Raw genomic sequence first — 22,638 nt, forward strand, 5'->3', positions numbered from 1 at the left:
ACCATGCAGTCTTGGCCAGAACTTGCCCTGTAGACCAGGCTGGCCTGAAACTCATAGAGATCCGCCTGCCTCTGTCTCCTGAGTGCAGGGATTAAAGATGTGTACTACCATGCCTGCCTGTCACTGTGTCTTAATTTAAGATTTATATGTGTGTGTTTTGTTTTTTGTTTTTGAGACAGGGTTTCTCTCTTTGCGCCTTTCCAGGATCTCACTCTGTAGACCAGGCTGGCCTCGAACTCACAAAGATCCGCCTGCCTCTGCCTCCCAAGTGCATATGTGGGTTTTTTTAATTGTTCCTTCTTGGCTTTAAGCAGCTCTAGAAGATAAAACAGAGTTGTGTTTGCTGTTGAGACGTCCAGTTCTGCTGCCCCATGGTTACATGTCAAAGCCTAAGCTCTGAACCCACACGAACATGCCTGACCCACAGGCCTCATGAACCCAGTACATAAGTGACACTAACTTAAAAACTTGTAAAACTTTCTGGGATTTGTTTTTGGCAATTCCGTGGTTCCTGATTATGAACTTATAGATGACAATTTTGTATCACTCAGTGTCAAAAGGTTGTGCACTTACCAATTTCAAATGTCTGTGTGTCTCTCCCTCCCTCTTCCTCTTCCTCCCTCTGGGTTCCTCTGTCTTCCCTTCCCTCCTCTCGGGTTTCTCCCTGGGGTCTCTCCTCGCTCCTGCTGGGACCTCCCTCTGCCGGGCGAGTGTCCACCACGGAGCCCACTTCTGCGTGCTGCACTTTGAATGGTTTGCTAAAGTGCGTTTTCTCTTATAGTAGGGCAGATTTTAAATAGGTTTGTTTGTAAAGAAAGGGGTTCCGTGTTTCCAGTTTCTCATCTAATAATTACAACAGAGGTTTTCGACAAATCTGTGTGAACCAAGAACTCGTTTTCTTTTTCTTTCAGATACACTAAAGATTCTTCATCAAGCTCACAAAGCAAAGGTGTGTCTGTGGGCGGGGTTTCTGGTGGGTGGGGTTTCTGGTGGGTGGGGTTTCTGGACACCAGCTTCACCAGTGTTGTTGGAATGGGGAGTATGCAAATGGAGGTGTGTGTCTGAAATCTCCTACTCTAGGAATTAGGTTTTGGAGGAATGCTCTCTACAGCCTTCCTTTCCCATTAAAAGGAAAGAAAAATAGGGGCTGGGGGATGACCCAGTCAGTAGTGTTTACCTTACAGGCGTGGGGACCTGAGTTTGGTTCCCCAGCACCCAGGTGAAAGTCAGATGCAGTGGTGCACAGCTGTAATCCCAGCCCCGGGAACCGGGAGACAGGGGAGTCAGCTGAGCCAGGTCAGCCTAGCTGAACTGGTGAGCTCCAGGTTCAGGAGACACTGTCTCAGAGACTAAGCTGAAGCAGCAATTTCGTGTGTGCACTGTGACCTACTATCCGGCAGGCAGCCTGGCCTCCTAATTCTGCACCAGAAACAAAGGCCCAGAAGCAAACACTGGTGCTCTGTGTACAGGTGCAGGCCACAAGAGCCCTGGTGGGTGCTGTCACAGAGGCCCCGCCCACCCCTGCAGGGTGCTGCTTACCTGAGGAGAGCTGTGTGCTTGTGTGTTTGTGCTTTCATTCAGACCTTCTTGAATATTTGTGTGAGGTTTTGATGACGTTGCCACCAAAGGTGTGCCTCTCAGATGGGATGGGAACGTCTTTTCTCTGGGACCTCGGTGACCTTTCATAGACTCCTCATTGGACATGTCAACTCACTCTTACATTAACTGCTCAAGGATAAGGGACACACCTTTGTGTGGGCATGTGTACATCTGTCTGTACGTGTGCATCTACACGTGTGTATGGAGACAGGTGTGAACATGCATGTGAAGACCAGAGGTTCACATGGGATGTCTTCCTTAATTGCTCTCCACTTTTTATTGTGGTTTTTTGAGACAGGGTCTCACTATCTGGGTCCACATGGCCTGGAACTTGATATGTAGACCAGGCTGGCATTGAACTCACTGAGATCTGCCTGCCTGTGCCTGGGGAGTGCTGGGATTTAAGGCGTGCGCCACCAAGCCTGGCTTCCACCTTATCTTTTAGATAGGATCTCTCACCGAGCCCGGGGCTCATGATTTGGCTACACTGGCTGCCTTATCCCCAGGATCGTCCTTTCTCCACATTGCCAACACTGGGATTGCACCACCGTGACCAGCTCTTGAACCCAGGTCCTCACACTTTTGTGGCAAACACTTGACTGACTGGACTACGTCCCAGCCCTGAGGGACCATGTTATTATTCGAGCCTCTTCTTACATCTATCATCGAGTGTAATGCTTAGGTAATAGGGATTTTTGTAATTTTAAAAATCTTGATTGCATTTTCATTAATTTATTTATTTATTACAAGTGTATGTGGGTGAGTGCATGTGTGAATGTCAGAGGGCGACTTTCAGGAGTCTGTTCTTTCCTGCCATGTGGGTTACAAGGATCGAGGTCTTCAGGCCTGGCCTCAGGTGCGTTTCCCCTCTGGGCCATCTCTCTGGCTCTCCCTAACAAGTTTTGAGTGAAGTATTTATCAATGAATTGATTTCATTTTATTTTTGTCTCAAGTCATTGGTGCCGTTGTGAACTCAAGCTTTCAGATAAATGTGTGTCACAGGTGACACAGAGCAAGTGGCTGAGAGCGTCAGCTGGTGTGGGTTAGGGACCTGGTGACAAGTGGCTGAGAGTGTGAGCCGGTGTCAGGTTAGGGACCTAGTGACATTTGCTGCATATGAAAACTTGACAGTGTCTCATGGACCCACACGTGTCTGAGACTCCTTGTGGCACCCGTTCCTTTTATGGACACCAGAATGTTCTAGCACAGTCTGACCACAGGCTTCATCCGTGGAGTGTGTTCATTCTGATTTCTGAACAGTAGAGAAGGCGAGGTATGGTTTTGTTTTATGTTTTATTAGTTACTTTTCTCTTTGCTGTGGTAGGATACCTCACAAAAGAGGCTTGAGAGAGGGAGTTATTTATTTCTTTATCATTTTATATCCTAAAATATATCATAGAGGGGCAAGCATGGCATTTATAATAAGCAGAGCCATGGACGCTGGAGCTCAGTAGCCCCCACCCCATCCCACCCCCATGTATATGTGCCCATGTGTGTGTGCTGTGGCCAGCGGAGGGAGTAGGGTCCTGCTCGGTCACTCTCTGCCACACTCCCCGCAGACAGGCTCTCTCACCTGGAATTAGGCTGGCAGCCAGTGAGGCCCAGCGACTGCTGTCTGCACTCCACATAGTACTGAAGTCACAGGCACCCTCAGCCTTTTGAGGGAGCTGGGGATTTGAACTCAAGTCCTCATGCTTGCACAGAAAACGCTCTTTCTTGGGTGAGCCGTCTCTCCTGCCCTACAGCCATGGTTTTAAGAGAGAAAAACCGTAAGACTTTAGAAGTCGGCCCACGATGCATTTCTGTTGGCACAGCAAAGTTTACAGGCACATCTCTACACGTGTGACCCACACGTGTGTCGCGTACGTCAGTGGTGTCAGGAAGCACCCATGGCCAGGTACAGGTTCTGCAGAGGACAGCTCAGTAGCTAAGGCGTAGGGGCAGGAGACTGCAGTTTTCACTCTCCATGTGCTTGGGAGATTTTGTGTTTAGATTCTGTGTTCTAAAAGAACTTTTTAATGAAGCGTTGAATTTTTTTTTGTGTGTGTGTGTGTGTGAATGTACTCTGGAGTTCAAGACCCTCTGTCTGTACTGAGTGAAGTTCATGATCCATGGAACGTGGCCTCTGGCTTGTGGGGCTTCTGTTTGGCAGTGGAGAGACCTTCTTGTTGAGTCTGTCTCCGATATATTCTAGAAATACGGTGGGCGGGGCTTGGGGAATGATTTCGTCAGTGAAGCGTTCGCCTCACAAGCATGAGGACCAGGGTTGAGGTCCCCAGAACTCACAGAGAAAGGCAGGTGTGCAAGAACCCTCTCCACCACTGCTGTGAGTCTCAGCTGGGGACAGTCTCGTGAGTCCCTGGGGTTTGCCCTAGCTGCAGATGTCTCCTTAATCCCTTAATGGTACACTCTGTCAAGTTATCTCTTTCATTGTTCTCCCTCCCCATCTCTCCCCCATGTTCCCACCTCCCTTCCCCTCTCACCTCTTCCCCTCTATTCCCCCCTCTCAGTTTGCCCAGGAGATCTTAACCCTTTCCCCTTCCTGGGGCGATCCATGTGTCCTCCTCTTTACCTAGCTTCTCTGGGTTGTGGATTATAGCTTGGTAATCCTTTGCTTTGCTTCCAACATTCACTTATGAGTGAGTACATACCATGTTTGTCTTTCTGGGTCTGGGTTATCTCATTCAGGATGATGTTTTTCTAATTCCATCCATTTGCCTACAAATTTCATGATGACATTACTTTTTACCACTGTGTAATACTCCATTGTGTAAATGTACCACATTTTCTTTATCCATTCTTCTGTTGAAGGGCATCTAGGTTGTTTCCAGGTTCTGGCTATTACAAATAATGCTGCTATGAACATGATTGAGCAAATGTCCTTGTGGTGTGGTTGAGCATATTTTGGGTATATGCCCAGGAGTGGTATTGCTGGGTCTTGAAGTAGATAGATTCCCAAATTTTTGAGATACTGCCATACTGACTTCCAGAGTGGCTGTACAAGATTGCATTCCCACCAGCAGGTGGAAGAGTGTTCCCCTTGCTCCACATCCTCTCCAACATAGGCTGTCACCTGTATTTTTTATCTTAGCCACTCTGACAGGCGTAAGATGGTATCTCAGAGTCGTTTTGACTTGCATTTCCCTGCTGGCTAAGGATGTGCACTCAGATTGGTGTCTACCCTAATTGTCATCATAGAACCTACATCCAGTAGCTGATGGAAGCAGACGCAGAGACCCACAGCCAAACACTTGGCCAAGATCCTGGGTTCAGTTGAAGAGAGGGAGGAAGGATTATAAGAGCAAGGGGGGTCAGAATCATGACGGGAAAAACCACAGAAATAGCTGACCCAAGCTAATGGGAGCTCATAGACTGTGGACTGACAGCTGGGGAGCCTGCATAGGCCCGAACTGGGCCCTCTGAATGGGGGTGAAAGTTGCATGGCTTGATGTGTAATGGGACCAGGACTTACCCCGGGTACACAAACTGGCTTTTTCGAGCCCATTCCCTATGGTGCAATGCCTTTCTCAGCCTTGATGCAGGAGGGAGGGCCTTGGTCTGTCCCCAACATGGTATAATAGCCTGTTTTGACCACTCAAGGAGGCCTCACTCTCTATGAGGAGGGGATGGAGGTGGGCTGGGGGTATGTGGGGGGGGGGAGCAGGAGAAGAGGAGGGAGGGGGAACAGGGGTTGGTATGTAAAAGGAAAGAAAATCTTTTTTTTTTAGTAATCAGCCTGGGGAGGCAGAAACAGGCAGCTCCCCAGGGCTTATGCCAGCTAGTCCAGCTAATCAGTGAGTTCTAGGTTCAGTGAAAGACCTTATCTTAGTTAGGGTTTCTATTGCTTTGAAGGGACACCATGACCACAACAACTCTCATAAAGGAAAACATTTAATTGGGTGGCTTACAGTTCAGAGGTTTAGTCCATTGTCATCATGGCGGGACATGGCAGCATGCAGACAGACATGGTGCTGGGGAGGTAACTGAGAGTTCTAGATCTTGCAGGCAACAGGAAGTGAACTGAGATACTGGGTGTGGCTTGAGCATAAATGAGACCTCAAAGCCCGCCCCACAGTGACACACTTCTTCTAACAAGGCAACACCCACTCCAGCAAAGCCACACCTCCTAATAGTGCCATTCCCTTTGGGGAACATTTTCTTTCAAACCACCATAGACCCTGTTGCAAAAAATACAGTGGAGTAGAGATTGAGCAAGCCACCCAACATTGGCTCCTGGCCTCCATTGCACACATACCCATGCATTCTCATATATATAGGAACTGGATTCTGATTGGCAGGTGGTACCATGTGCCCAATCCACAGGAACTTCCAGGTGCTATTTAGGGGAGACAACAACTCCAAATTGTCTCCCGTGACGTCCAACTGGATTTGCAAGTATCTCTGGAGAACAAACATCAGTACCACTCCAAATCACATGGAAATGTGACAGTTAATAAGACACAGGCTGAAATCCTTGTCAGCTTGGGCGAGGTGTTTAGATATGTGCCCATGGGGCCACTGAAGGCCAACTTGCTCCTCTGAGAAGTCACATTGTCAAGAGCGCGTCTTCCATTCCACCTCTGATGAGCCGCACGCCCCAGGCCTACATTTTTGCAGTTCCTCCCGGGTTCTTGTGATGATGACACAGCACAATGACAGCAGACGTAGAGGCCTACTCAGTGCTGAGGGTCCAGACGGGTCATCGGATCATCGCACATCCTCCTCAGTACTAGGGGAAGAAAGGGGAAGCTGCACTCACTTCTCCTTCTGTAGCTGCAAGGTAACTAAAGCTTGGAGAAGTTTGCAGTGTTGAGCACACAGAGCTGGGCACCAAGGGAACATTCCTTGGAACCCTAGTTTGATTCCAAAGCCTCTTTGTAGCACCGTCTACAGTGTAGCTTGCAGTATTAGCACTTAGTAAGTCTACATTCTGCATCTTCTCTGTTATCTCCTTACCATAGTAGAATTTAACATGACTTAGATTATTGCTGAGACTCCATGTAACAGCTGTGTGTGTGTGTGTGTGTGTGTGTGTGGTATAGGTGTGTACACGTGTATATGCTGGGTGCATACATGTGTGCATAGATATGGAAGCCAGAAGTTAGTGTTGGGTGTCTTCCTCTATTATTGTCCACTTTACTTTTTAAAATATTTCTTTGTTGGTTATTTGTGTGTGTCCATGTGGGTGTATGTACGTATAAGTGTGTGTGGAGGGTGCCTGTAGAGTGCAGAAGAGTCTCGGATCCTCTGGAGCTAGAGTTACTGGTGTTGTGAGTGGTGCTGGGATCTAAACTCCAGTCTTCATGATAGAGCAGCAAGCTCTAACCTCCGAGTCATCTCTCCAGTCTCATCCACATTCCTCTTTGAGACAGGGTCTCTCACTGGGTCTGAGACTTGCTGATCGATTGGGCTGGCTTGTCAGTGAGCTCAGGGGTCCTCCTGTCTCCACCTCCCCAACACTGAGATTGCATGGCACAGGGTTCCAAACGCAGCTCCTCGTACTTGCAGGGCGAACACTTTCCTGACTCAGCTGTTTCCCAGCCCCTCCAGGTACCACTCTCAGGTCTTTGGGACGTCTTGGCCCAGTGTCCTGATCAAGTGGGGGTTCTTTCTTTCTAGACAAATGAGCTTGTGTTGGGTTTGGAGGACGACGACACACTCCTGCTGAAGGAGGACAGAACGCTCAAGGACTCAGGAGTAGGTAAGAAGGGCTGGGGTGGATGGAGGGGCACGGGGCTTCCCCGCCTGTGTGCGAGGGCCCCTGGATGAAAGTGTCTGAGAATCCTCCCAAAGTAAAGCCCCTGTGCTGAGAATGCTGTGCGTGCTGATCATTTGACCCAGGGCACTGGAGTTTGCTCTGCACATGTGCAGAATGCAAATAGTTCTTTGCAGGTTTGTTCCGAACTCGGGTGAGGGTCATTGTAAATGATTGACAGGCTGTTAGTACACTGACTGCCGACTGTCATCAGCGCCGTTGGAGAGAAATGGACCTAGTGGAACTAATGTGGAATAATGAAATGAGATGTTGTTTGTACAACGCGCAGTGTAACTTCTGAGAGTCACTCAAGACTCTCAGGGCCAGCCAAGCCGTGGAATTTATAAGCCTGGTGTGTACAGTGGGAAAATGACCTGATTTAGTCTTTCAACCTAGAATGTGCGTTCAGTTCCATTTGAAAGAAATGCTGTGTGGCCATTAGATGTCAGTGTTAGTCTGCTTAGGCCTTCAATATGTGCGTGAATATGAGCAGGAGTTCTAAGCAGAAGGCACTTGCTGCCTGTGACACACCTCCGTGGTTCGAGAGCAAGACAGTGTCCCAGTGCACACTTCCTCCGTCAGTCCCCGTGTACAGTAGGTAAGAGGCATGGACAGTGAGGGTTACACTGTTGCCATTTTGGACAGGTGTTCAGTTGAGCTGCTCTCACCGCATGCCAGGAATCCACTTTTGAAGGATTCACATGGTTTATGTGAATTCCTGACACTGATCTTTCCATGGAAACAGGATTTAAAATAATAGGTCAAGGGGCTGGGGAGATGGCTCCGTGGGTAGGTGAGCTTGCTGTGCAAGCGTGAGGACCTGAACTTGATCCCCAGTACCCCTGTAAAAAAGGGGAGTGTGGCCGTGTAAGTACCTGTAACCTCAGCAGTGTAGGGGTGGAGATGGGAGGGTCTCTTGCGCTTGCTGGCTGCTCCTAGCTACAGGTTCAGTGAGAGACGCTGCCTCAAGGGAATAAGATGGCAAGCAGGACCACTGATGTCCTGTTTTGGCTCTGCACACATCAACTCTTGCATCTGCATGGGCACTTGCACACACAGACACAGTGACAGACACAGACACACACAGAGACACAAATAAATAAATGGTGGGTTATGAAATCATAAAATTGATATCTGTGTTAAGTCTACACAATTTGCTGTAATTAGTGCCTGTTCATATTATGAATGCAGTAGATTTATTGTTATATGAAATTAAAAATCATTTTTTCTGTCTCTGAATTGTGCACAGGAATTGTATTCTCTGATGCTTTTATTATTTTCTGTAACTTCATCCAGGATCAAGTTCCCTGGAAGTAAAATCAAATTTGGGACAATTATAATGGCTTCTAATGGTGGTGCGTGCCTTTAGTCCTGGCACAGGGGAGGCTGAGGCTGGACGGCCATGAGTTTCAGGTCATCCTGGGTTATACAGCAAGTGCAAGACCAATCTAGACTATCTGCTGAGAGCCTGTCTATAAATAAATAAATAATAAATTGATGTTTTTGCTATTTGGAAGAAGTCATCCACCAAATAGGTATTGAATGTTTATTTTGTGCCAGTGAGAAATGATTTTTTAACTTGACACTTGGTATATCAAATGCTGCTTTTATAGCAGGGGGCACTTGTCTAATTGAGACTTCTGGAGCCTGGGGGAAGGCTGGCTTGCTTTAAAAGCCAGCACCAAAATGAACATTATAGACTGGTATTGATGTGGTAGTGGACAAGTAGCTCAGTGAAAAACAGTGTCAAGTTTTTGTTGTGTTGGGTTTGGAGGATGACGACACACTCCTGCCGAAGGAAGACAGAATGCTCAAGGACTCAGGAGATAGACTTTGAGATAATAAAGTTGACATCTTGCAAATAAGCAAAGGAGAAATGAATTAGCCAAAACTATGTGAGTTTCTAGGAAATAAATTTTAAATCTTTAACTCAGTCTCTACTTAAAAAGAAATTCTAGATGAATTAATGTCACAATGTAAAAATAATTTAAAAGTATTTTTTACTTGCTAGGTATTGGGGTACATGCCTTTAATCCTAGCACTTGGGAGGCAGAGGCAAGTGGATCTCTGTGAGTTAGTGACCAGCCTGGTCTACAGAGTGAGTTCCAGGACAGCCAGAGCTACATAGTGAGACCCTGTCTCAAAAAAAAATTTTATACTCTTTTTTTGTATGCATCTATGTATGTGTGTTCATGTGCGAGGGGGTGCAGTGGCATGCACTGTGGTAAGTATATGGAGGTCAGAGGACAACATGTGGAAGTTGGTTCTCTCCTCCCACCATGTGGGTCCCAGGGAATGGAACTTAGGACGTCAGGCTTGGAGCAAATGCTATCTTGTCATCTAATAAAAACGTGAGTTCATGACCTCAGAGGAGAGGGTATAGAGGGGGAAATGTATAATATGATCCTAAAAATGGTAAAGAGACTGTGTTGTCAACTTGACATAAATTAAAGTCATTCAGGAAAACAAGAGCCTCCAGTAAGAAAATGCCCCCAGCAGTGGCCTCTGGGCAAGCCTGCAATACATTTTCTTAATTGATAATTAATGTGGGAGGGCCCAGCTCACCGTGAATGGTGTCACCCCTGGGCTGGTGGTGCTGGTTGCAGACTGAGCAAGCCAGTAAGTAGGACTCCTCCTTGATCTCTGCTTCAGCCCTTACCTCAAGTTCCTGCCCTGCTTGAGTTCCTGACATGACTTCCGTCAATGATGGACTGTGATATGAAACTATAAGCCAAAATAACCTCCTTTCTCCCCAGTTTGCTTATGGTCGTGGTCTTCATCACAGCAGTGTAAACCCTAAATAAGACACAGACCTAAAGGAAAAATAACAAACTATGAATCCGTATGTTGAGTATGTTCAATGACACATAAAAAGTTGCTGGCCTTGTTGCTGGATCCTGATGGCTCACTCAGGGGAGGGGGTGAGAAGGCGTGGCATCAATGATACAGACACTGGGAGTCCATAATGGGGAAAGCCTTATATACCCTCCTCCCAGCACCCAGGCTGTGTGACATTGCATAGCCATCCCTCATTGGCTGGGCACAATCAGGAGCTCTGACAGCGCCTGTTGCTAGACTCTCAGGCGGACTCCAGGTTGGCTCATAAGGAAGTACATTATGTGCATGCCTTGGCAACTGGTTTGAGCCGATTTCCTCGACCCTATGGGCCTGTCCTACTACATAGCCTGACTGAAGAAATCTTCAGGACTTGGAGAGGTGATAGGTAAAGTGTTTACTGAGTTCAAACCCAAGTTTAATCCCTAGTAGTCACATTAAAATAGAAAGAAGGAAGGAAGGGAGGAGGGAGGGAGAGAGGGAGGGAGAGAGGGAGGGAGGGAGGGAGGAAGGGAGGGAGGGAGGGAGGGAGGGAGGGAGGGAGGGAGGCAACAAAACCAGCAAGGTGTGGTGGCCCACTTCTGTTATCTCAGTGCTGGGGAGGTGGACACCGGAGGATCTCTAGGGATCACTGGCCAGCCAGGCTAAACAGTCAGTGAGCTCCAAGTTCAGTGAGATCCTGTCTCAAACAAATAACGTGGAAGATTTGGAGAGATGGCTCAGTGGCTAAAATTATACACTGCTCTTGCAGAGGACCCAAGTTCAGTTCCTCGCACCCATGTTGGGCAGCTTACAACTTCCTATGTCGTAAATTCTTTTTTTTTTTTTTTTATTTATTTATTTTTTTTTTTTTTGGTTTTTTTTTTTGAGACAGGGTTTCTCTGCGTAGCTTTGCGCCTTTCCTGGAGCTCACTTGGTAGCCCAGGCTGGCCTCGAACTCACAGAGATCCGCCTGGCTCTGCCTCCTGAGTGCTGGGATTAAAGGCGTGCGCCACCACCGCCCAGCCTATGTCATAAATTCTTATACCTTCTTACTTCAGTGGTCACTGAGCATGAGCATGTGCAAACACACACACTATTTTTAAAAATTAATTAAATTTGAAAATAAAAACAAAAATAAGGTGGAAACTGACTGAGGAAGATTTCTGATATCAAATTCTGGCCTCCACATGCACACACACACACACACACACACACACACATACATACACACACCTGAACACACATGTGTATGTACACATACAACATAGACATACATGCAAACAACCTTGTAGTTAGTACAGAAAAGATAAATGAAAAACTGTACAGGTTGAAGGAACAGTTACAATGTCAAAAATACTTCCACACTATTGCTTGGGCGGCAAATGCATGCTGAAAGAGATGCTATCTGCATAGCAGAGCCAAGAAACTGAGGGTACACCCTGGCTCCCAAGGCTTGGGCTCAGAACCTGTTTCTGTCCACTGTGTCCATCCGGTGACCTTGAACCACCAGCAATTATTACAAGATTGGCAGTCATGAATAAAACTGGTGAGCCTCAGGTAGGTTATAGTGTGGGACAGGACTTTCTCATGCACATCTGCTGAGAGCATGCATTTCCTTTCATGCTCTGTAGTCGAGGACCACTTTCTGTGTCCTAAGTCTTCTAAGTCTACAGGAGCATGCCTCCTCAGGTCCACCTTCTGAAGGCGGTAGGGTTCCCTCTCCAGTTCCTCATCTGAATCACTAATGTGGATATTTATCCCATGGATAAAAAATATATTGTGTGATATCATCACTTAAAACATACACATGGGGCTGAACAGATGACTCAGCAGTTACATGCGCTTGATGCTCTTCCAGAAGATGAGCCTGCATCCCAGGACTCCTACTGGGTGGCTCACAACTGTAACTCCAGCTCCAGGGAATCGAATGCCTTCTTTCTGGCCACCGCCTGTAACCCCACACACACACACACACACATGTACATACCTACTCACAAACACACACGCACACATACATAACAATATTTAAATATTTTTAAATAATAAAAGGTACATAATCCATGTTTGTAGGTGTGTATGGAGGAAGGACCACACACCAGCCAGCCAGTGAGCCCTGGAAACCTGCCTGTGTCCACTTTCCGGGTCCCAGGATTACAAGTGTGTGTGCTACATCTGGCCTTTTTAAAAATGTGAGTTTTGAGGATGGCACTCAGGTCCTGATGTGGGCAAGGCGAGCATTTTGCCCCTTCTTGTTTTAAGGCTTTGATCAGACTCTGATTCAAATCAGATCCTTTTTATGGAGTCACCTCTGTGCCTGGAGTGATCTAGAGATCCCCAAAATGCCCTCTAGACCTGGCAAGGCAGCATGTGGGTCCTTCCTAGAAACAATTTCCTCCCGTTTCCTAGAGCTGTGTTCTGTCCTCTGGGGAGCAAACCTTGGTTATATCTGGGGGAGGACGCAATCCCCCGAGAGCAGAGGAAATTACAAGTGGGAGTCGAGTTGTCAAGTGTGATATTTCTAGGGACTTTCCCTCCCTGCCTGCGTCTGCTTCAGCTTCGGGGAGGTTTAAGAGACAAACTCAAAGTCAGCACTCGCTCCTCTCCTCTCCTTGATCTCACTGAAAAGCTGTCAGTCTGCTATCACAGCCAGTTACCATGGGAATAATGCCAGTGTGATAAATGTGTCATCCTGACTTTCTGCAGGAGTTGGAAAAGAAAGGCTGGGAGGGGAGCCAGGAGAAGAGAGCAAGATGCCGTTCCTCTGCAGCCTTTCCGCTTCCCTGGGACCCCGTGGCATATCCCACACAGCAGTGTACAGTATATACTTCCCATGGTATATCCCACACAGCAGTGTACAGTATATACCTCCCATGGTATATCCCACACAGTAGTGTACAGTATATACCTCCCGTGGTATATTCCACACAGTAGTGTACAGTATATACCTCCTGTGGCATATCCCACACAGTAGTGTACAGTATATACCTCCCGTGGTATATTCCTGACAATAGCACCCATTTTTGTTGGCAGACTTGTATAAATAAAATGATTTGCTTTAGGGCTGGGAAGATCACTCAAGGGGTAAGAGGATTTGTTACTCGAGCCTGAGGACCTGAGTTCGCATCCCCAGCACCTGTATAAAAAGCTTGGGCATGGCCACACACATTCACCTATAACCCCAGAGCTGTGGGGGATTAAGACAGGAGATCACTGGGGCTTGTCGGCTGCCACCCTAGCTCCAGGTTAAGTGAGAGACCCTCTGGAAGAAGGAAGGTGGGGAGTGATGGACCGGGACACTGACCTCCTCCCCTGGCCTCTGTGTGCACATGTATGCGATATTGCAGGCACCTACACAACACACATCAAAAAGAAAACTAGGACTTACTACTGGGAAGAGGAGGGAGTTTCACCAAGACATTTAATTATACAACTTAAAGGTTGTCCTCAATAAGTAAAGTTTCACGGACTAATTTACCTCGGAAGGAAAAGTGCCAATAAGGTTTGCAGTGCTGTTTTTTCTGTTTTTTCATTTTGCTTTGTGTTCCCGCTGCCCCCTTTGAATCTGTCCTGTTGTGAGAAAGAATTCACGGCTTAGTGACTCTCACAGAGCAGATTGTGTTTTACTGTGAAGACGTTAAAGCCGGTGACGTGGGCCATGCCAGCACCGATTATCTGAGGCCTCTTGCCAACCTTGGTTCTGTAATAATCCCACAACTCCCCGGGGGTTGCTTCTCACTTTGTGTATCACGTCTGCCGTCAGCTTCCTGCCCTCTGCCTCCACCCAGAAGCTCTCGGTGGTGGCGTCCTACACAGAGAAACACTGTGCAGGTCTCTGGCTCCCCTGCTTCACTGTGTGGGTCTGCATTTCCTTAAGGATCCAGGCCCTTGCCTGTCCTGTGTTTTCTTCCCTGACTGTCACAGTGGCTGTCTTCACATTAACATTGTCACAGTGGTTGCCAAGACTCAGCAATGCAGGCTGGGGTTCCAGAACAGACTCAGAAGTCACCCCTACCTGTAGCAGGAATCTTAAATTGTCTTATTAATAAAAACAAGCCTAGAACCAGGTATTGGGGTGAATGCTGGAAGATCAGGGAAGCAGAACCAGCCACAGTCACCTCACCTCACCAATTCCTCAGCTGATCCTATTTCCTCAAATTGGAAGCTTCTGAGTCCTCATGCAAATGGATCTCAGCTGAACTGCTTCTCAAAAGCCTAGAAGTTTAACAAAGGCTCTAGTTCCTGATCTTCATGCCTTATGTACCTTTTTGCTTCCTGCCATCACTTCCTGGGATTAAAGGCGTGAGTCACCATGCCTGGCCGTTTCCAGTGCAGCTTTGAACTCACAGAGATCCATGTGGATCTCTGCCTCTGGAATGCTAGGATTAAAGGTGTGAGTGCCATCATTTTCTGGCCTCTATGTCTATCTAGTGGCTGTTCTGTTCTCTGACCCTAGATAAGTTAATTAGGGTGCACAATATTTTGAGGAACACAATATCACCACACCTACCGACGCTTTTTCCTTTATTTGTGGGCTCCGGTGTGTGTGTGTTCAGACAGGTGTGCATCTGTGCACATGTGAGTACACAGCCCTGAGGACAGCTTCAGCTGTCGTTCTTCAGGAGCTGTCCACTTTGGTTTTTTGAGACAGGGTCTCTCACTAGCCTGAAAATCATCAAGTAGGCCAGGCTGGCTGGCCGGTGAGCCCCAGGGGCCTCCTGCCTCTGCTGTCACAGCACTGGGATTACAAGCACAGGCCACCATGCCTGACTCCCCACCCCTCCAGTGTCCTCAGGAATGAAATAAAGAAAAGCAGATCCTCAAGCTTGCCAGACATCACATGACCAACGGAGCCACCTCCTCAGCCCATCCTCCTTGGTTCCTGTTCACATTTGTCGTTTAGGTTTTATTTATGTTTTCCTTTTCTCTAGCAATGCTGGGGATTAAACTCAGGGCCTTGCACACACTGGCAGGCATTGCACTACTGAGCTGTACCATGTTTTTTATTATTTTAAAGTATCATTTGACACATAAAATTGACACATAATGATTTTATGTGTTTGTAACAATTTTATGTATTTATAAGTAAGGATATTTGCACTCTGTGGAGTACAGTGTCGTATTTTGATACACAAATACACACACATATACATACATACATACATACATACATACATACATGTATACATATATAATGATCAAGTCTGTCACTTTAGACACTTATTACTTATTTATGTTGGGAACGTGCGAAACCCGTCCTTCAAGCTATTTTGAAATACAACATATCCTGACCCCTGAAAGCCTAATTCTATGAAAACACCTTTTTAAAATGTATGTAGATTATGTATGTGTTTGTGTATGTTTGGGTGTCTCAGTTAGGGTTTCTATTGCTGTGAAGAGACACCATGACCACAGCAGCTCTTCTAAAGGAAAGCATTGAATTGGGGCTGACTTGCAGTTCAGAGGTTCAGTCCATTGTCATCAAGGCAGGAAGCATGGCAGCACTCAGGCAGACGCGGTGCTGGAGAGGGGCTGAGAGTTCTCTATCTAGATTGTCAGCAGGAATGAGAGAGAGCCACTGGACCTGGCTTGAGCTTCTGAAACCTTAAAGCCCACCCCCAGTGACACACCTCCTCCAACAAGGCCACACCTCCTAATAGTGCTACTTACTCTGTATTAGCCTGTGGGGGCCATTTTTATTCAAAACACCACAGTGGGGTATAAGTTTGTGTGTGTGCATGTTCATGTGAGGCCAGAGGTCAGCACTGAGTGTCTTCCTCAATTGTTTTCCACCTTATTTTTTGAGACAGTGTCTCACTGACCTTGGAACTCATCTAGGCTGACTGGTCCATGAGCTCCAGAGACCCTCATGTCTCCCCAAGTGCCGGGGTTGCAGACGTGGACCTCCATGCCTGGCTTTTTATGTGGGTGCTAGAGTTCCAACACACTACATCAAGCACTTTACCCACTGAACCACCCCTCGATCCCCAAAAAGTACATTTTAGCTTTCACATAGGGGTGAGTTCCACAGGTATTTATCTTTTTGTGACTGGTGTATGTCCTTATCTAATGTCATCAAGTTCCATGCATATTGTTACATATGCTAGGATTCCGTCCTTTTCATGGCTGGATTGCATTCCACTGCATAGATGTTTTTACCTCTTCAGCTCCAAGCAGGCATGTGCCTGGTGTACGAAAGCTCAGATGTTTCATTATGTGCTGTCTTTGATGTGTTGTTTGAAATCTTCCCTACTGGCTGATTTACACAGCCAGCCCAAGACAAAGCAAGCGTGATATGAAGGTCCCAGTAAGACCTCATCCCATTTCCCCTCATTCCAGCCTCCATTGATAAAAATTTAGAAGTAGAACTCAGTTGTGACTTCTGCGCGGAAGGATTTGAAGGTTAGGGTTTTGTGAGCATGTGGATCTAAGTTCGGTCCCCCTCAGAATCATGTAAAAGAACTAGGTGTGATGGTGCATACTTCTAATCCCAGCTCTGGGAAGGAGGAGATAGGCAGGTCCAGCGTAGCCTACTTGACCTATTCTCACAGGCCAATGAGAGACCCTACCTCAAAAACAATCAGGCGGGGGGCTGGAGAGATGGCTCAGCAGTTAAAAACACCCTTCCAGAGGACCTAGGTTCAATTTCCAACACTCACCTGGTGGCTCACAGCTGTCTGTAACTCCAGTTTTATGGCCTCTGACTCGCTCTTCTGGCCTTTGCAGGCACTGTATGCATGTGATGCACAGACGTATATGTAGGCAAAAAACCATACACATAAAATAAACAAAAATAAATCTCAAAAACCAGGTGTTTGAAAAATGACACCTAAGGTTGACTTCTAGCCTCTATACGCACATGTACACATACTTGTACACACATGTACACACACATACATGCATACAAAAGGAAGGATAAAACATTTTCCTGGAGCAGAAGAGAGTGGAACTTTCTCTTTGGACATCAATTTGTTCTGAGATCTATTTTTTTTTTAAATACTGTTATCATCACTTGACACTCTGTCCTGGATGTCCCAGAAAGCCAGGACACACCTGTCAGCTTCTCTCAGACTATGTAAGTCACAGCGTGAGGTCAGGAAGGTAGACAGAGAACTTGTAGTGTGTCTTTGTTGCTGCCGATAAATGTGTTTCGATAAGTCAGAGGATTGATTAAACTAATTTCTCTTGAGATTTCAGAGGTAGAGTAGATTATTCTTACTTTCTCTTAATTCAAGTAATCATCAGTGTCCCACTGAAGAGTGTGTATGTGTGTGTGTGTTTGTGGGTGTGTGTGAAATCTGTTTAAAAGTGTTATAAAATTCTTAATGCTATGTCTAAAGTCTGGATGTCCCGGCTCATGTTACAATGGCAGGCAAGAATTAAGAGACTCCACAATGTATTTGGCGGCTCTCCTTGGTTTCATTTGATAGTGACATGAGGACACTTAGTTTTAGATCTCACAGTCTCTTCAGATTCCCACACCGAGCGAGACCTCTGCACCCACTGTACTGTGCTCAAAGCACATTTAATTTAAAGCCAGGTGCCCTCTTCCTACCTGCTCTTTTCTGCTGAGCTTAAAGAAGTGTTTTAAACAGAACTTGGGGAGGAAGAGTTGAAGGGATGCTAGTGGAGAGAATGGTTAGATAGTGGTCCTAAAAGTCTCTTGTGGGGGGCATGCAGCTCAGTTGGTAGAGGCTTGCTGGTCGCTGCAAAGCCCCCAGCTCTAGCCCCAGCTCGCACATGGCGGTCCATGCCCGTCACCCCAACATTGAGGAGGTGGAGGCAGGCTAAGAAGTTCAGTCATCCTCAACTACATAAGAAAAACTTGGTCTACAGGAAACTTTGTCTCAAAAAGAAAATCGTTTGTAATTGCTGTTTAAATTGTTAAAAAATTTAAGTACATGAACCCATTCTCTCAAATATTTCCAACGGATATTCAGATTTTTAAAAACAATTATTCTTTCCATTTGGAAACTATATTGATGAAGTCTAAAATATACTTTGTTTGTTTGTGTAGTTAGAGTTTTTTGAGTCAAGTCCTCTCTCTGTAATCCATGCCAGTAGCCTGGAACTTATGATCCTCCTGCCTCAGCCTCTCAAGTGCTGGGCTTTTAGGCATGTGCCACTATGTCTGTGGTGGCTTGAAAGAAATTGGCCCCCAAAGGGAGTGGCACTGTTAGGAGGTGTGGCCTTGTTGGAGGAAGTGTGTCCCTGTGGGGGTGGGCTTTGAGGTCTCTTTTTCTCAAGCTTCCCTCAGTGTGACAGTCAATCAACTTCCTGTTGCCTCTGAGTCAAGATGTAGGACTCTCAGCTCCAGCACCATGTATGCCTGCATGCCGCCATGCTCCCCGCCATGATGGTAATGCACTGAGCCTCTGAAACGGTAAATGAGCCCCGCCCCCAATTAAATGTTTCTTTATAAGAGTTGCCATGGTCATGGTGTCTCTTCACAGCAATAGAAACCCTAACTAAGACACTGTCTTATGCTTTACTTTGTGTGTGAGCTTTTGTGTAGTGTGCCTGTGTGGGGTGCATCCACAGAGGCCAGTGGAAGACATCAGGTGGCCTGCTCTATCACTCTTTACCTTTTTTCTTTAAGACCTGGAGCTAGGGTGGTCCTACCAAATTCTGGGGAGCCTCCTGTGTCTACCTCCCACAGGACTGGGGTTACAGGCATGTGTGACCACACTAAGTTTTTTACGTGGTGCCAGGGATTCAAATTCAGGTCTGCCTACATAGAAAGTCTCTTAACCACTGAGCCATCCTCCCAGTCCTTTATGTTTTATCTGTGAATAGTTAATTTGTAGCTTGTGTTTTCTGATTTGTTATAGTCGAGCTTTTAATATATACATATATGATATGTACATAATATATATAAGCATTAAATTTAACCCATTTATGGGCCCAGTTTTCCAGAGACTGGGGGGCAATGATCTAAAAATAAAATCTCCACCTTCAGTGGTTTTCTTCTGAACCTTTGTGTCCATCCACGCAGTATAAATGCCGAGTCACAGCTAGACGTGGTGGTACACACAGAGGCAGGAGGGTCATGGGCTCCAGGCTATCAGGCTGCATTGGACGATTCAACCTTGTCTCAAACACCCATAAGAGCGCGCAGAGTTCCGTATGTGACAGCCCACGAAGACGAAGCCTTGCCCTGTGATCTGAGCACATGCCTTCGCTTTCTCTACTAGAAACGCAGCTCTGGGGCCGGGGAGGGGGGGATGTAGCCCGTGGTCAGAGTGCTTGACTAGTAGTATACACCGATTCCCGAGTTCCATTCCCACTACTGCATTAACTGGGCTAACGGGGCACACTCGTATTCCAGAGCTGGGGAGGCAGAGGCAAGATCGGGAGTTCACGTCATCTGTGGCACAGAGGGAGTTCAAAGCCACCCTGGCCTAGAAACCCTGTCACGAAGAAGAGAAGGAAGAGAGGGAGGAATGGGTCCCTCCAGGAAGAACTTTTTGTTGTTGTTTACAAAGCACAGTGCTCCAGACACCTCCCCTTGGAATGACTTAGTTTTCTGAAGCCTCACCCTCCCTTTGCTCAGCGTGCAAGTGCTGGTGCATTTGGTGTGTGCTCGTGGAGGGCAGGGCAGGGCAACCCGTGTCTTCCTCTGTTACTCTCTGCCTTCTTACCCCGAGACAGGGGCTCACACTGACCCAGAAGCTCACTGTTTAACTGTTTCAGCTAGGCTGCCTGCTCAGTTTGCTCTCAGGATCCTCCCGTCCCCACCCCACAGTGATGGGGTAACAGACTCCCGCAGCCATGCTCAGCTCTTACATGGGTGCTGTGGATTCGAACCCAGTTCCTCGTGCTTGCAGAGCAGGTGCTTTTACCCACTGAGCCATCTCCCAGCCCCTCCAGCTCCCCTTACAGTCAGCCGATTCTTTGAAACGTGACGACCTGCACGCTAAGCCACTGTTTGCTGGGGGAGTCTCATCTCCAGCCCGTCTCCGATTCTCAGTCTCTCTCTGCAGTACCTACCCACCCAGGCTCAATTCGATGAGCGTTCCCAATCAAATTATCAACCACTTGGATTAAATCTAATCCCGAGGGTGAAGTACTTCTGGACCGAGGACCTGTGGATATGGCCATATCGTTTTCCTTCTCTCAATATTTGTTCGTTTTCTCTGGAGCACAGGATAGCTTATGGTAGAGAGATACTACATATGATATTCTTGCAAACAACAAAAGACATTCTTAATGAAATGTTGTACTAATCTCTTGAATTTCATTCTTTTGTGATAGAATCTAATGATGAGATTAGAGCTCCACGCTGCAGACCGGAGGTAATCCTCTGCACTCCTCATCCTATTTATTTGGGTTGAGGAGTTTCACTTGTCTCTTTGGAGCGTCTATGTTAATTGAGTACTCAGTATTCATTACGAATAATCATGTCTGTTTTCTTGTTGAGCTTTGGAAGGCCTTTTGCCTTCTGTGAAAGCCGAGCAGACTGTATTAACTCCTGGTTTAATTTAAAAAAAAAAACCAGTGTGGAACTTGTGGGTGCCAACGCCTTGAAGAGCCACATGTTTAATAATGGGAAGGCTCTCCATCAGATCTGAATTAATAATGCTGCTGACTTATTGTTTTAGAAGACGGAGTCCTTGACCCGCTAGGTTGAAAGCTTCGTGGCCGCCCTGAACCTCTGTGGGTCCTTTAGCTGAGCCATCTCCCCCGTGAATAATTAGAGGCATTTGAAGGTATTGCATAGAAGCCAATTTGTGTCTTTCACTTTGCATATTGCTGAAGCCTCATGAATTAATCATAAGCAGGGCCAAAAATTAACTTCTTCAGACACATATTTTGATGGGTCATGAGGGAGAATGTAAAGTGATCTGTAAAATATTCTACTGATCCTCTAAGTATTAAATTATTATACCTACGGGCTAATTTCAGGAGGGGGCGGGGGAGCCCCTTCCCTTCTGGAACTGACTAGTCTATTTGAAAGAGATCAAGGCTTTCTGTTTTCCAGGGGTATAAATGAGCAATGTAGGTAACCCCCTGAAAATCTTCACTCTGGTGTTAACTCTCAATTTTAATTTAAGGAGTTATTGTTTTCAAATTTTAAAATTACATTTATTTGTAAGTGTATGTGTGTGTGTGTGTGTGTGTGTGTGTGTGTGTGTGTGTGTGTGTAAGTGTAAGTCAGAGGCTTGTGAACTCTGAGGACAGAACTCAGGCTGCTGGGCTCAGCAGAAAGCTCCTTTACCATCTCACTAGCATGAATTATTCTTCCTTTTATTTTTGAATTATTTGAGTTTTAATCTGCTATAACCACACCGAAACTTCTGGTTGGTTTGGTAAAAAGTTATTACGCAGTCCAACCATCAACTTGTCTTTTCATTTTAAGCACCCATGATAACAAACCAATGTAATACGGATTTCCATACTTGCTTAAAATCTACTTTCACATTAAAATCCTGTTTCTCCCCTTTTCTGTGTTTCTTCTTTTCAGCCAGTGAAACTGAAATTGCTTTCTTCTGCGGAGAAGATTATAAGAGATACAAAGCTAATCCCACCTCCTCCTGGTGAAAGTGCCCGGGGTACACCTTTGCATTCCTTTCTCCCACAAGTGAGTTTTTTAAATTGTCAAATAAATCTTTAAAAAATTAATCCGTGGATGATTTTTCTCTATAGGGGTCTCTCTGCCATTCTCTTTTCTTCTTTCCCTCCTCCCTTCTTTCCCCCTTCCCTCCCTCCACTGCTTCCTTCTTTCCTTTCTTGTCATAAAATGAACAAAACATTTGATTTTGAAAAATGAAATAAATGTTTAAAAGGCATCCCCAGTAATGGATAAACCCTGTGGGAAAGCATATGCCCGGAACCCCAGCACTTGAGAGGCAAATCGGGAGTTCAAGGTCATCCTTGTCTGTTAGGAAGTTCAGGGCCAACCTTGGCTACATGAGACCCTGCCTCAAAAATAAATGATTTTTTTCCCCTAAAATTAGGAACTATTTGGTGGCTAATGTGTTGGGTTCTTTAAAAAGATACAGCAGAGCAGGAGAGATTGTTAAGAGCACTGCCACACAGGCATGAGGGACCGAGTTCAATCCCCACCACCCACGTGGAAAGCAGGCTGTGGCCAGGTGCTCCTGCAACCCACAGCCGTGGAGGGACAGACAGACAAGAGTGTCACTGAGCATGCAAGCTGCCAGCCTAGCTCCTGTAACCCCAGAGCCGTGGAGGGACAGACAGACAGACAAGAGTGTCACTGAGTGTGCAAGCTGCCGGCCTAGCTCCTGCAACCCCAGAGCCGTGGAGGGACAGACAGACAAGAGTGCAACTGGGGTGTGCAAGCTGCTGGCCTAGCTCCTGCAACCCCGAGCCGTGGAGGGACAGACAGACAAGAGTGTCACTGGGGCAGGCAAGCTGCCGGCCTAACTCCAGGTCCAGTAAGAGACCCTTCAAAGGTATGAAACAGAATGACAGAACAGGACCCAGCATCCTCTTCTGACTTCTGC

General features: G+C 46.6%; 1 protein-coding gene across 5 annotated transcripts in view; it reads left to right on the top strand.

Annotated features, from left to right (window-relative positions):
• Positions 1-22,638, top strand: part of C11H2orf76 (chromosome 11 C2orf76 homolog) — a 116,254-nt gene that overhangs the window by 46,405 nt on the left and 47,211 nt on the right. For 2 of the 5 annotated variants that reach the window (XM_006980944.4, XM_076547247.1), the window contains 3 exons: positions 912-949; positions 7,219-7,300; positions 21,633-21,790. In XM_006980944.4, the coding sequence (XP_006981006.1) occupies positions 912-949; positions 7,219-7,300; positions 21,633-21,709 (197 nt within the window). In that variant the 3' untranslated portion in view covers positions 21,710-21,790. Of the gene's footprint in view, positions 1-911; positions 950-7,218; positions 7,301-12,241; positions 20,747-20,769; positions 20,878-21,632; positions 21,791-22,638 lie in introns of those variants that run through there. The other 3 variants (XR_013043198.1, XM_076547248.1, XM_076547246.1) reach the window with 3 other exon arrangements.

The sequence above is a fragment of the Peromyscus maniculatus genome, chromosome 11 (genome assembly GCF_049852395.1).
Source record: "Peromyscus maniculatus bairdii isolate BWxNUB_F1_BW_parent chromosome 11, HU_Pman_BW_mat_3.1, whole genome shotgun sequence".
Taxonomy (NCBI): domain Eukaryota; kingdom Metazoa; phylum Chordata; class Mammalia; order Rodentia; family Cricetidae; genus Peromyscus; species Peromyscus maniculatus.